The sequence below is a fragment of the Microtus ochrogaster genome, unplaced genomic scaffold, assembly GCF_000317375.1.
Source record: "Microtus ochrogaster isolate Prairie Vole_2 unplaced genomic scaffold, MicOch1.0 UNK49, whole genome shotgun sequence".
Lineage (NCBI taxonomy): Eukaryota > Metazoa > Chordata > Mammalia > Rodentia > Cricetidae > Microtus > Microtus ochrogaster.
This window is the reverse complement of record NW_004949147.1, coordinates 1334870-1349472: the sequence shown is the minus strand read 5'-3', so window position 1 is coordinate 1349472 and position 14603 is coordinate 1334870. Positions and strand designations below refer to the sequence as shown.

Below are 14603 nucleotides of genomic sequence, written 5' to 3'. Positions count from 1 at the left end.
GCCTCCTCATCTGAGAAGTGGGGCAGTAAGATTATGCTAGATGGTGTATTCAGCACAGTGGTCTGCAATAAAGGGAACAGTTACTAACATTATCACCCTCAGGACTTTTGGGTGCTGTTGCTGGGGGGAGCAGTTGCAGAGGAAGCTCTGTTGTTATTCAGGATGTATTAAGGTGAGCTAAGGAGCTGGGTGTGAAGAAGTCGGAGTCAGGTGGAGACACTGGGTCCCCCTCCCCACTGCCTGCCTAGTGTGGATGATCAAGTACATCTGTATCTTGGTTCCCAGCTCTGTGATGGTTGCCATCACAATCCACAAACCTTGGAACCACTCAGAGAATTCTGAACTCCAGAGCTGAGACTGGGAGCTGAATCAGAGAGGATTGGGTTCTCAGATTTGCTCTGTGGCTGCCAGCCTCCCCCAGGGCAGGGTATCCCTCTCAGTGTTGGGGGCAATCCTAAAATGCAGGGTGGGGGAGGGGTGTGAGGTGGGGCTGTCTCTCCATGGAGCTCTGAGCAGGAGGATGGAGTCCTTTTGGGTCTAGCCACAGTGATGCCAACCCGGGGGTTCTAAGTCCTTATATCCCTGCCCTGGGATACTCTTCCCTTAGCTTGTCTCTAGGACACGGCCCAGGCCAGCATTCAGAGACCTCTGTGGTGCTGGGTGCTTGCAGTGGGCACGGCAGGGTTCAGCTCCCTTAGGACCCTGCCATCTGAAGGAGAGGGTAAACTCTGGACATCTGATTGTTTTACTATGAGCTTTCTTGAAGGCTTTGGGGCCTGTGGGCCCGGATCCTTAGTATTTATGAATTTTATTATGACTGTTTGTTTAAATATATATATATATTTATAGCTCTATGCATTCCCCCCTCCCCAGCCCCTAGTTCTTGCCCTTGGTTTTCTGTTTGGTGGCTGTATACGGCAGCACTGTCTGCGTGCTCTTGTCTGATACTGTCTGGGTGCTGCTGTTCCTTGTGACCCTCCGGGTCTGTTCTGGAGCCAACGTGGGGCCCAGGCGTCGGGTAGTCAACGGAGAGCGCCTGGTTTTTTGGGGGGCTGGGGAGGGCTTGAGGGGGCCTGTGTGTGGCTCCACGTGGGGCAGCTCTGGGGTCAGGCCTGCTTCCTCCTCTGCCTCCTCCTCCCCATCGCCCTCTTCATCATCACAGCACAGAGCGTGGTAGAGCACTTTGTCACTGAACCGCACCCTTTCCCTCGTCCCTGGGGTCCGCTGGGGTCCCTGACCCTTCGCAGGGCCAGCACTGAAGGCCTCTTCGCTGGAGGAATCTGGCGTCTCCACTCGCGGCCCGTTGGGGATGGGCAAACCACCATTCATGAGCTGGTAGTCAGGGCCTGCGCCTGGCCGTGGTGCCTCAGGGCCATCCACGGAGTCCGATGGGGTGGAGACGTCCAGGAAGGAACAGAACTCCCAGCTGTCTGAGAGGATATCGGCTGTCATGAAGTCCAGGTGGCCCGTGTCAAAGGGGCCGCCCACACCCGCCTTGTCACTGCTGGAGGTGCTGCTCACAGTGGCCGTGGTCCAGTCGTCCGGCTCCAGTTCAAAGTCAAAGTCAGAGGTGAGCTTGTCGATCTGACTCACCACCTGGCCAGGGAAGGGAGAGGAGGTGAGAGGGGCTGGGTGCATGTGTGCATCTGCCCCTGCCCTGGAGACCTCCTGGCAGGTGACTCTGGAAGACGGTGGCTGAACAGAAATCACAGGTTTGTTTGCACTGTTAAGAGCCTAAATTAGGGCTGAGAAGACAGCTCGGTTGGTAAAGAGCTTGCTGTATAAGCATGAGGACTTGGGTTTGAGTCCTAGAACCCATCAAAAAAAAAAAAAAAAGCTGGATATGGTGGTGCACGCTTATAACCCTAGCCCCAGGGAAGTAGAGACAGGAGGACCCCTGGGGCTTTCTGGCCAGCCAGCCAAGCCTACTTGGTAAGTTCCAGGCCTGTGAGAGACTCAGTCTCAAACACACAAGGCCAGGTTGGACGAGGATGGACAGCTTGTGCTGTACCCTGGAGGGAGGGGCACTGCCTCCCCCAGGCACCCTGTTCATTCACACATTCTTCTCTCTCAATATAGCTGCCGTTTGGAGGGAGGACAGTGTCGTGAACAGGGCTTACACGTGTACTGATTGAGAAGGGGTCGGATAGAAGGGGTAGAGGGACTCCAGCAAACCCGGGGGGCCTCCCGGCTGCTGACTCTATAACGTGGTAGCTGGACCTGAAGCCAGGAGAGGAAGAAGACCCTGCCCAGCCTCACTAAAGCCTTCCAGGCCCATCAGTGAGTGACTCACTCAGGGATCTCTTTCCAACCCTGGGGACTGGAACAACAGGTGTGCAGCACTGGCTGAGTCACCCTCCCCGGCTACCCTCAAGCTCTGGAACCCCCACCCGCCTGCCTTGCCTTCCCTGCCCACTGACGAATGGAGAGCAATCTCAGCTTGTTGGGAAAAGGAAAAAAGCCGGAATTCTTTGGGAAGCAATAAAGAGACCATCCACCCTGGCCCAGGGATGATTGTTAAAACCACTCATGGGGCAGGCAGCTCATCTGTGGAGGTCACTGTACCCTTCTCTGCCTGCCCACCTCCCAGTGACCCAAAGCCCTTGGCCTCTGAGCAGGTGGCTCTGCCTGCAGATATACACTTGCCCGTGGCTGTCTGCACATATATCAGGGTAGAACACTGCGAGAGAGGGAGGCAGACTAGGTGGAGGCCTAGGTGGAGGACAGACATGAGGATGAAGAGAGCAGAGTCAGGCCAAGTCTCAAACATAAAACAATAAAAAGCAGGGGGGGGGGGACAAGTGTCTGAGCCACAGGGACTCGGGGACAAAGACATCAGGAACTGTATTCAGCTCCCTGCATCTGGCTGGCATTATCTGCCTGGGTTCAGGGCGGTCAGTCAATAAGGTAACTAAGCAAGCCTTAACCTGATACTCATTTCTGGGAACTGCTAGCATGAGCCTTTATTCCATGCATGGGGAAGGGTAGGTGCAAGTGCCCTGAGGTAAAAGAGAAAGACACTGCCTGCAGCAGCTTCTGGGTCAGTGGGAGCTGGGCTCTAGTTGCAAGTGACCTGTCCCTATCCCTCGTAAGGTCTGTTTCTCTACCTCTAAGTGGGTGAATTGGTTTACTTCTAAGGGAGATTCTAGGAATCTGTGTCTGTAAGAGCCAGCATGGGAAAGTGTTTAGGTGGTGGCTGCCCTAAGTCAGGGATCAAAGAAATTCTCTGCTGAGGTCTGTAGCAAACTGGAGGAGTCAGGACACACGGGGGACAGACATTGGGCAAGTCACATAAGATTGCTGGAACTCAAAATCATTTGTCACTGAGTGCCTGGCCAAAATCATTAGAGCTTTGCAGGCAGCAGTATGGATGGTAGGAGGACTCAGGAGCCCGGGGGTCAAAGTGACATTTCATACCTCGGATGACCTACGATGTATCAGGCTTTCTACTCTACACTCATGAGATCATAATGTTCCCAGTGGCTGCCTCTTGTTTTCAGAGGCACTAGCCTGGTGGCCTGGGTGCTGGGGCAACCTAAGAAGGGGGAGAACTGTCCTCAGCTGCTGCAGCCCCAGGCTAGGGGCACCAGGAGGAAGCTAGAGTTGAGATCTCACAAACTCAGAGAGGCCAGGCTGAGCAGAGCTTTCTGGCTTCTGAAAGCTCAGTAGGAATGAGCACTGTCAGGCCCCAGGCCTAAGGGATAGATAGCAGGGATATCCGAGGTATGCCCAACAGGAGCCTAGAAGCTTGGGAGGCCAGACGTGTTCCTTCCACTGAGGAAGCCCTGGCTAGCCTGTTCTAGAGGCCTTTTCATTGGGTCCCTTCCCTTCTTCATTAGCATCCTCTTTTGGTTCTGTACAGGATGTGGAGGAAGAGAGAAGGAGCGGGTCTCTGGGTCTCACGTCTGCCCCCTCCTGGCAGTGGAACTGAAGGCAGGTGATAATTCACTTCCCAGCTGTGGTCTCTAACTCTGACACCCCTCTCCTTGTTCAGGGAGATGAAGATGGATGAGATATCACCGTATTTTAAACTACAGTGTCAGGACAGCCAAACCTGTCCATACCTGGGCTCTGAAGCCGATGCTGGACTCCAACCCTGACTTCACTACTTATGGGCTGTGCAGCCTTAACCAAGTTACTCTGCCTTTAGCCTCTGCTTCTTCATCAGAGAATTCTCTCTGTGTGAGAGCCGCAGTGAGGACGGAACCTAATGCCCCCGGGAAAGCATACAGAACAAGGAGAAGAGCAGCATCTATCTTGCACCAGTGAGCATGAGCACACACCCAGGCCCAAGAGCAGATGGGAGACAGGTTTTCACCTAAGGAATGCCACATTGATGGGCAGCTTTCGATAACTGTTCAAAATGATGCCAGGATATGGTAGGTGTGCCTTCCGTGGCCCCGTGTGCCAATACTGCCCATTTTGCCTGAAGTGTGGGTGCGTCCATTCAGAACAGAACTAGAAGGTGCCCATGAGGCCTAAGGCTGTGAGGCTCACAGGCAGATCTGGTTTCCCAGTGACGTGATAAATGACAGAAGTGAGAGCGAGAAAGAGAAGCCATGTGCCCACAGTATCCAGCTTCTGTGTAGGGCCGTGATCAGCTCATAAACCCGCTAATCCTTCCCTGGTGTCTAGTTTCACAGGTCAATGTGCAGAGCAAGTATGGTACAGGCCCATGCTACCTGCCTCTCTGCTCTGGCTGTCTTGAAATCTGCGATTTCTCTCCGAGATTTAATAATCATTTTGCCTACATGTAATTTGGGATTGTCTTGGAGTGCAGAGAAATAATTATATACACAGAAGAAAAGAGGGGGAGAAAGGAGAAAGAACCAGGAAAATCTCTAAGATGGGTGGGGGGTGACTAGAGAGACACTACCTGTGCTATTGTGCTTGCAGACAGGGAAACTGAGGCCCAGCACCTGGAAAGAGCTGAGTTAAAGCTAGAAGGGGAGTCCTGACTCCTGGGACTGGCGTCTTATAAACAAGACTAATCTGTTTCAGAGGGGCCAAGAGTGAGTGAATGGGAGGGAGGTCAGGGCTGAGACAGAACCTAGCTCCTGTTCCAAGAGTGTTGCCGGCCTCTGTCTTGATCTCAGCCTTGCCCACCAACAGGAACTTCCCACTAGCGCCTGCTCCATGCTCTGCAACAGATTTCCCGATCAGCATCAGGACCACATCACCCCTCTGCCTCCAACCCTTCCGTGTTCCCCAAACTTCTGAGCCTTCCAAACGCCACCCCCTTTCCCCTCCAGCAAGCGGCCTCCCCCTCATCTCTCTGCACATTTGACAGAGCTGGAGCTCCAGCTGCCACTGGGCTCACCTGGTGTGCCCTCCCTCCCACCATCCATCCTCACTTCCTCGAAGAACCCAGCTGAGGGCGATGTTGGTCACAGCTATACCTCTATGCATGTATGTTGTGATGCAGTTGATGTCAGCCTCCCTACTAGACAGTCACCCTAAGAGAGGGCAAGGCTGGGTCTGTTTCACCTCCTATTGTGGCCCAGATTCTGGCCCACTCTAAACACAGCTACAGATCACCTGAAAGAAGCCTGGGAGGCCTCTTTGTTACAGACCTGGACCACCAACACTGGCTGAACTCCCTTCAGATGAATGCATGCATACATGCTTGTGTCGAGTGCGTGCGTGTATACGTGAGCACATGTGTGCATATGTGCGTGTGTGCATGAATGGGTGCGCATCCCCTGAGGCCCAACAGCCAGTGCTGAGGGACCCAGAGTCCCAGACCCAGTGTCCCCACTCCTTCCTTCCTTTCTTCCCAACTCCCTGGGCAGCTGGTTACATAACTGGGGATCCTGCATTATTTATGACCACTGATTATTTTTTAATTCTGTGATTACATTGTTTATTATCTTCCTGGGGGGCTGTGGCATTGGGGAGATAGGGAGTGAGCTGACCATGATTCATGGCTCTCATCCTGCAATTTGGCCTAATTGGCTGGGGAGCCTCTATGAATCTGTCCAGAGGAGGAGAAGGCAAAGGGAAAAGGTAGGAAAGGAAGGCATGAAAAAAATAATAAGAAAAAATCCACCCAAGTTGTACTGAGCTGCGGGTATCGAGCTGACCCATTTTGACGTAGCCCTGTGGCCCCCAGATTTTCCTGCTCCAGCTGCTTCCTGGTAGGCCACACTTACTTAGCTCTTACTAGCAAGGTCTGTGGCCTTCCCTGCCACCTTTACACATGGAACCTGGCTGATGGACAGCTGGGAAACAGGCTGCCACAGAGCCTGCTTCCTATGCAAACCAGGTTGCAGGACCCTCCACCGCCACCTCAGGCCGAGAACAGGCTGTGCCTACCCCTTTCTCCTGCGGTTTTTGGCATATAGAGGTGACAGCATCCTTAAGTTAGATTCTACTCGAGACTCACTGATGATGTGGGAGTACAGGGGGTCAATAAAGGATCACTTCTGAACCCCTATGAACCAGGAAGAAACAAGTACATGTTCAAGGGGAGCTCAAAATCTGATGGGCCAAGGATGAGGACCCTTCACCATGCCTGTGGGAGCTGAGTCTGTGGGCAGCAGTGGGAGCAGTAGGAAGGCAGTCTCGCCAGAAATGTAACCAAGATGTATTAAATGTGTGTGGGCTTCTCACTGACAGCAAACTCGAGTTCCACACTGGGATGCACAGGCTCCATGGGACACCCTCCCTTGCTCCACCCCTAGCCCCCTGTTCCTCTCTGCTCCACTTTCTACTGGCTTCCTGATGATCCGGCACACTTCTTCCTCAAGATCCTGGTATCACAGCTCCCACCACCTGCAATGCTCTTCCCCCCAGATGCGTGCTGACCTCGTCCCTCATTTCTATGCATCTCGGCTCTAAAACCACTCTAGAGGAGCCCCTTAGTATACCTCCATCCCTGCAGTACTCTCTGGGCAGGGGATGGGACTACCTTTCTGCAGGCGACCTATTAGAGGTTCCTACCAAGCAGCCAGGATCTGGCCCTGATTCCCCTGCTTTTGGCTAAAAAGCTTATGTGACTCTAGAAAACAAGGCTGTGCAGGGAAGTGCTAGACTCATTCAGTAACAATACCTCGTGGGCGGCAGAGCCCGAGCTCTATGGGAGAACGGTTCCCCCACATGTATTAGGACCTGGGTTTGCAAAGCAAAAACAAAACAAAAAGGATATGGAGCCGGCTTTGTGTATATAAGGGAGCATAGAATGAGTTGGTATCTTCCTCTTACAGATGAGCCAACTGAAGCACAGAGAAGCAAAGTAACTTTCCTAAGTTCACACAGCTCGGGAGACAGCTGTACTAAGGACTGAACCAGAAATCTCTGGCTGCCTGGCATGTGCTCCTTTCCCTTGGGATGGTCTATGCCTCTAACTGAGATCCATGGAATCTGGGGAGTTTAGGGAGTCTGCTGTGATTGGCCTGGCATCCTAGGGTATTGGGGAGCCTGGGAGAAATGAGGGCTAATTAATGTCTGACTGTCAAGTAGCATCCCTGGGCAGCTCAGCTTCAGCTTTCACAGTATGTTTGCAATCCTTACCTCCCTTTGTCCCCACCCCCGACCCAGGGAGCTGCAGTGTGGGCTGGGAGGATGGGGAGAGGGAACTCCAAATCCTCTGGAAGTGTGAGAAAGTATCGGCCCTCCTCCTTCATGCGAAGCCTCCAAAAACATTGCAGCATCACTGGAAGGGACGACTCCTCCTCACTCCTCATCCTCCCCATCCGTAGCCCCATTCAGAGAGGAGCAAAGGGAGACTCAGGGAGCCCTAGGCTTTGGTGGTTTTCATCTTCTGGTTAGTTTCAGGCTTTGAGCTCAGGAGTGTGTGTGTGTGTGTGTGTGTGTGTGTGTGTGTGTGTGTGTGTGTGTTTGGGGTGTCTTCCGGGATCAGAGGTGTCAGGCAGGGGGAGGATGGTGAAGGGAGGACAGAGAATGGCAGAGCCTGCTCTTTGCTGCCTAGCTCCTTCAACAAGGTTCCTGAACAGCATCCCTGCCAACCCTGTGTGTAACTCTAGTCTCCATACTCAAGAATTTGGTCTGAGCCGGGCAATGGTGACACACGCCTTTAATCCCAGCACTCGAGAGGCAGAGGCAGGCGGATCTCTGTGAGTTCGAGACCAGCCTGGTCTACAGAGCGATTTCCAGGACAGGCTCCAAAGCCACAGAGAAACCCTGTCTCGAAAAACCAAAAAAAAAAAAAAAAAAAAAAAAAGAATTTGGTCTGAGCTGGAGGGACCGAGCAGGTGCTGCCCAGGGAGTCGGGTATGATGCGGGAATAGGGGCTTCTTCACTTTACCATGGGCCTCCCCATAGCCCTGATGGCGAAACACCACAAAGGGCCTGAATGGAGAGAGACAGATCATCTTTATGTCCTCCTGAAGGACCTAGAGCTACATCACAAGTTTGAAGCGAGGACCTGATATCCACAGATACTCCTGTCCCCAACAAACCCCAGCCCAGAGAAAGTTGGTTATGACAGCTCTTCTGCTTGGGTCTCCCTTCCTCTCTGTCTATCACCCTATGTACACATACCCTTTCTGGGGGACTAGGGAGCTCTGAGGCTCAACCCCCCACCCAGCTGGGTACCATTGGCAGCGGGCAGGCAGTGGCATACGGGGTAGACTCTGGTTTCCATAGCAACCTGCCAAAGTCTTGGGTGGAGACACATGGCCTACAGATGTGGGGGAGGGGACTCATCACTTTATCCTGGTTCAGACCTCTGGTGTGTGCAGACTGTCACCTGGAGCTCTGGGGTGAGAGGCAGGGGAATCAGTGAGTATGAAAGGGAAGATGGGGGCATTTAAAAGCTCCACAAATTAACCTTGGCACTTGGGCGTCAAATCACAAGCATCAAGCATCTTTGGAAGCTCCTGTCAAAATGCTGAGATTACACAATAGCCCACCTGCTGAAGCTTCAAATAGGCACTGGGAATCTTGAGTTCCAGACTCAATTCTGTCATGGGTGGGTTGTGTAGCCTTGGGTAAGCCCCTATTCCTCTCCGGACCCCAGTTTCTTCCACAGGAAGTGGACAGGGTTTGCGTGGACTACCTGTGAGATCCCTTTAAGTTCTGGATGATTATGCCAAGGGAGAAGAGGCAAAGGCCTGCCCCACTGGGAGTTGCACCAAGGCTGACTTCCAGGATTATGCACAATACCAGCTCTGGTTGGGTCTCATGATCCTGCCTGAGGCCAAGACTTTGGATAGTTCTCAAGGCCCCTATTAAACCTCAGAGGATCCAGAATAAGACAGGAGAGGAGAGGACAACCTAATACTTTGGACTCATGAGGTCAGAGGAAGGGTTGTTCAGGGACCTGTGGCCTTTGGTGTCCAAATTGTAGTATGGAGTCCAGACCATACCAGCCCAGCATACGGGCAGGAGCACCACCACCTCTGCCTGTCTGAAGCTCCCACCATCCCCACATCTGGAAACAGAACCTCCTGGCAGGTCTCCTCAAGGTCTACTCTAACAGGCCTGGCATCTCTGTCACCCTCCAAGTCACAGCTCCCTTCAAAGAAGGAACCCCTCTCCGTGCCTTGAATTCAGGCCAGGGTAGAAAGCCACACTGCTCACAGCCTGCCCCATCTCCACAGCCTTCCACAGCTCTCTCCCCGGATACGCAGCTGGTGGGGAAGCTGGGGCTCATAACTCAGAATGATCCATTCTGCTTCTGTCTCTGCAGGGGCCCTGGTTACAAGGAGTTGAAAGTTGCCTAAAGCCCACCTGGCTGTTGAAATGGGACCCAGCGGGCAAATTCAGGCCAGCGGCTCAGAACGCTGGTCATGCATTTTGGACTTGAACACTGCCCAGGGGGCAGGGTGGAAGACATGTGTACCTCATTACTTCAGCAATGTGGGAAGCAGTAATTAAACTGGGCTCTGATTAGAAAGCCAGAGAGGGCTTCTTGGTGACTTTCTGGTCTTTGCAAAAGCCATCCAGAAACATGCCTGGGGGGGGGGAGGGGGTCACATATGCATAAAAGAACTCTTCTTCAGTGTACAGGACCTCTGATCCCCCACATTTTCCAGCCACATCCTCACCCTACGACAGGGAGGCCACAACTGCTTGTAACCCCTCTCCCCTTTTGGAAATTAAGGCTTGGAGTATCTGTGTGGTCCTGGAAGTAATACTTTTTGAGCTGGGCCTCAAGCAGCGGGGATCGGTTAATGTGAGCCATCCACATGCTCCTAGAGCCCTTGCTTAGAGTCTGGGAGGTAAGTAGTGGGGTCAAAGGACAGTGTGGGCTTTAGAAGAATGTGTCCCACTAAGAGCAGAGAGGGGCAGATTTAGTCCTCATTGGGCACCCTGAGTGCTAACTATGGAGCTGGACCCACTGGCACCTGCTCAAACAGTCACCACCACACGAAGGCCCCACCAGCTCTGGGGACAGTGAGTTTTAGCAAAACAGACTTGAAGAAAGAATGAGAAGGGTGGGCCTCTGTGGAATATGCCATGTGCACATAGCATTGCACGCTCAAACACACAAACATGTTTTGATGCTGAGCCCAGCCAGGCAGGGCTAAGGTCTGTGTGCCCCCATCCCTCCCCACCCCCGCCTCTCACTCACCTCCCTCAGCTCCTTAGCCACTTCTTTGAGTTCCTTCAGGATGCCTTCAAGTTGCCCGATGACCATCTTCATGCGCTGTCGAATCCGCTCTCTCTCTCCACCACTGTTGGGGTTGTCACTGGGCTGCCCGAGGTCTGGGGCACCCCGAATGTTCATCCTTCACCACGTGGCCGCAAGCCTGCCCATACTCGCCCCAGCGGGGCACACGCTTTGCCTGCCTCCACGGAGCCTCCCTCGGCCGGGCAGAGCTCCACATTTTAACGGCCCCCCAGCCTACCCTGGCCTTGGGCGGCCCTCACCCAGCCCCTGCAGCCTGCCACTCGACCTACTCTGCCTCTGGGTGGGGGATGGAGCACCCAGAGGGAGACAGAGTCTGACGGGGGGGGGGGTCAAGGTGAGGACACAAGAGGGCAAGGGGAGGGACCTTAGGGCCCAAGAACAGCTTCCAGGACTTGAAGAGCCTGTGGTATACAAAGCTGATCTTTGCCTGAATCTGGGTGTGGAGGCAGGGGGATGATTCTGCAAGGACTAGGGTAAGAGATGCCCTTGGGATGGGGGAAGGCAGCAATCCCCTCGCAACTCCTAGGCAGTTACAAAGGCAGAGGTCTCTAGACGCAGCTGAACCTGCAGAGGGACGGTGGTCAGGGTCTTCCAGATGTGGAGGGAGCTCCAGATGTGAACAGCGCTGGAGAGGGACCTGGATTGGAGGAGGGCAGCCCCCTGCAGAAAGAGCGAGCCTGGCGTCAGCCCTCCCAGGCTGCTGCACCAGCCTGCTGCTGCTGCCTCCCTCTTCTCCCTTGCCTGCACCCTCCTTCCTCGCTGGAGATTTATTTATTTATTTTTGTTTGTGGGGAGGGATGGTGGAGGCAGATGGTTTTTAGCGCATCCCTCTTCCATAGGAAGAGCGGAGGAGCCCCTGGTTTAGAGGCATAAGTCTTCAGCCTCCTCTGGGGCACTCTAGCTATGATCGTTTCTACCCCCCAACCCCCTCCAAGCCACCAACCAAGCTTGGCCAGACTGGTTGAGCACAGGGCCTCTCCAGTCCTCCATCCTTTCAATGCCCACAGGGTGCCCTCCTTCCCAGCGGACTCTTCCTCCCCCAGCCCCGCCTTCCCTCGGAAGCTGGACTCCCCGACTTACAGAGGATGGGGGCACCGGTCTTTCCTCCAAGCAGCGTCGGGGGCCGAGCCCCAAGACGAGGTTGGGGGGCCCCCAAGGCTCCCCTAGGGCGGACTTCTCTCTCTGGACCCTTCGGCTCCTGGCCTCAGGAAGGTCCTCCGAGCTGTGACCGGAGACATCTGGGCGGTGGGAGGGGGCGGGGCCTCTGCACTCCGGGGAAGGGGGCAGGAAAAATCTCCCACCACGCCCGCCAGGCTCCGGGTTGCAAGGGTCCGGTGGGCTCGGGGGCCCCGAGGCCACAGGTGACCCGGGCCGAGGAGACGCCGGTCCGGTCCGGGCGACTGAGCCAAAGTCGGAGGGTTGGGGAGGGCGCCGGGATCCCCTCAGCCCACGCCCGGCATTCCCCGGGCTCCGCAGGGTTCTCGATTCTTTCTGTCCAGTCCAGTTCGGCGGGTCTGGGGCCCCTCCGGGGTCTGTCCTGCCCCTGGCTTGGCTTGCCCTTTCCGAGCTAGCACTGACAGGCGTCCGGGGTGCACTCAGTCAGGACCCAGAATGTCTGTGCTCCGGCCCGGGCGGCGTCCGGAGCGGCCGGAGAATCCGCTCAGCCTAGCCGGCAGTCGGCTCGATCCACGATGAGGAAAGTCCGGATTCCTTCGAATCCCGGGGGAGGGGCGGCGGCGGTGGTCTGGGGGACCGGTGTCCAGCACTGCCGAGATGAGCGCACGAGGTCTAGGGATCTCGGCACGGCGGGGCTGAGCAAAAGAAGCAAAGGAAAGCAGAGGGGGTGAGCGAGGCACCAGGGAGGCGATGGAGGAGGCGCGGCGGGCCTGGCCGGGCACACGGGGCGCGCAGCCTCCGCTAGGCTCCACCGCCTCCTGCGCGCTCGCTCACGGCTCCGCGCCTCGCGGCCCCGAGCGCCCGGTGGCTGCCGATGGGGCAAAGAAGGCACCGGGGCGGCTCGGGCCTCTCTCCCGGGCTGCCTCGCCTTCGCCCTACCCTGTGCTACCCTCCCGGCTCCGAGGGCCTGGCCGGTTTCCCCCGAGCGCCGCCGCGCCCCGCCGGACTGGCCGCCCGGGCGGGCGCTGGCTCCCTCAAAGGCCGCCGGGCTCGCGCGGCTCCGCTCGCTTCGGCGCTGGCAGGGAAGGGGCCGGCCCCGCGCGCCGGGAGGGAGCTTTTAAAGCGACACACACGCCTCCCAGCGCCAGGAGCCGAGCGCGCGAGCCGGGGGGTCTCGCCACCCCAGGGTGCCGGAAGGACTGGGCGCTGGCGGGGCTGGAGGAGGGCTAGCCTGGCTGCCGCCCGCTGCCTGGGGCGCACGGAGCCCGGGACTTGACTCCAAGTTCCCTCTCCTCCCTTTCACACAATCTCTTGACCCTCCTTCTCCCACTGCGGTGCGCCCCGGGCTTCCCCTTCAGTCTCTTTTCCTCCTCTGCCATCATTTCTCACTGCAAACTGCCCCAAATCTTGTGTCAGTTCAGTAAATAGAATCCAACCAACCTTTACTGAACGCCTAATTGTGTGCCACACTCTGGTTGAGAGGAAGGGGTTGGTGAATACTGTTTTTTTTGTTTGTTTGTTTGCTTGTTTTTGGTGGTTCTGTTCCCCTTGTTCTTCATCCAAGTTCTCAACAGTTTTTTCTTTGTTTGTTTGTTTTGTTTCGTTGGTTTTGTTGTTTCTTTCAGGGCCTTCAGCGGACCTTGATCCCTACTAGCTCTGCTGAGGAAGAAAAGTAACCCAAGAGGGCATTCTTGAGCAAACCGAAGGGTGATGCATGCAGAACACAGGCAAGTTCTAGAAGCTTTGGTAACGTGGCAGGTATGGGGTGCTGAGGAAGAAGCACAGGCCAGCCACTCGTCCCCCACCCCTAAAGGGTTTTCCCAGGAAAGCAATCCTTGAGCTGAATCTTATCAGAGAAGTAGGAGTCTGGGTGACTGTGACCTGGGAGAAAAGGGCATCAGCTATCCAAGGGGGAAGGTGGGTGGAAAAAAGGGCTCAGGAGAGGCTGAGTCAATGGTTGTGTGTATCTGGGTGGTCTGGCATGAAGAGCAGAAGTTTAGGCCATGCAGAGAAGGAAAATAGATATCTGTTCTTAGAAGGGCTGGGGCTTGACAGTGCTGGGCTTGTGGTCGTGGGTTTGGCTCATCCTCAGAGAAGATTAGCTCTACAGAAGAAACGTTAGCAGCTTCAGAACCAGGCTGGTGGCTTGGAAGAGCCCAGGAGTGAGAAAGGGAAGTAGCAATCAGGGAGGTAGGAACAGAGCCCAGGGAATGGAGTTGTGTACCCTTCATAGAGAGGCTCTGAGCTCCCCAGCACAGAGAGGCTGGACACAACAGTGTCAAAGATGAGAAGGAAGGAAAGTGTTGTTTGGCCTTCACAGTTAGGAGGCAATTGGTGACTGGCAGGGACAATTTGCTCTGTGTGTAGGTGGGTGAGTAGGGAATGACAAGATCCAAATTGTTGGGATTTAAGACTGAATGGCTGGTGAGGAAGACATTTCAAAAGGTGGACAGACAGGAAGTCGAGGCCCTGAATCAGAGAGGCAGGGAGGGCTGGGAACTGGATGGAATTTTAAGGTGGTTCAAGGGATCCAGGTTTCAGTACAGTTATGGTGGTATAGGTATTAATAGTTTAACTTGGCCTCTGAGTCCTCTCAAAGATTATATTATGTTCCCATATAAAAAAGCACCAGGAAGTTCCTCCTCTATTGCCTTTTGATGGTACCTAGATGTCTGGGCTGGGGACAGGTTCACCAGAGAGGTAAGCTTAAATTTGTGACAAACTGCACTCAGTAGCCAAGGACATTTTATCTAGACTCCATAAAGTCCAGAGTCAATACATCAAGGCCATGGCATGGAAGTCACACAGTCCCAACCCTGCATCTGCAGAAGCTATGATGCTGGGGGACAGCCAGTACCAAGCATGAACTAAGCCCGAAACAGTGAAATGA

The 14603-nt window shown here is 54.9% G+C and overlaps 1 protein-coding gene across 1 annotated transcript; it reads right to left on the bottom strand.

Annotated features, from left to right (window-relative positions):
• Positions 1–732: 732 nt before the first annotated feature.
• On the bottom strand, positions 733–13409 carry Insyn1 (inhibitory synaptic factor 1). The gene is made up of 4 exons (XM_026777217.1): positions 12653–13409; positions 11678–12408; positions 10538–11257; positions 733–1596 (listed from the first exon to the last, which is right to left on the bottom strand). Exons 3-4 carry the CDS (start codon positions 10691–10693, stop codon positions 877–879), a joined length of 876 nt encoding a protein of 291 aa, XP_026633018.1. The 5' UTR covers positions 10694–11257; positions 11678–12408; positions 12653–13409; the 3' UTR covers positions 733–876.
• Between the last annotated feature and the right edge of the window lie 1194 nt (positions 13410–14603).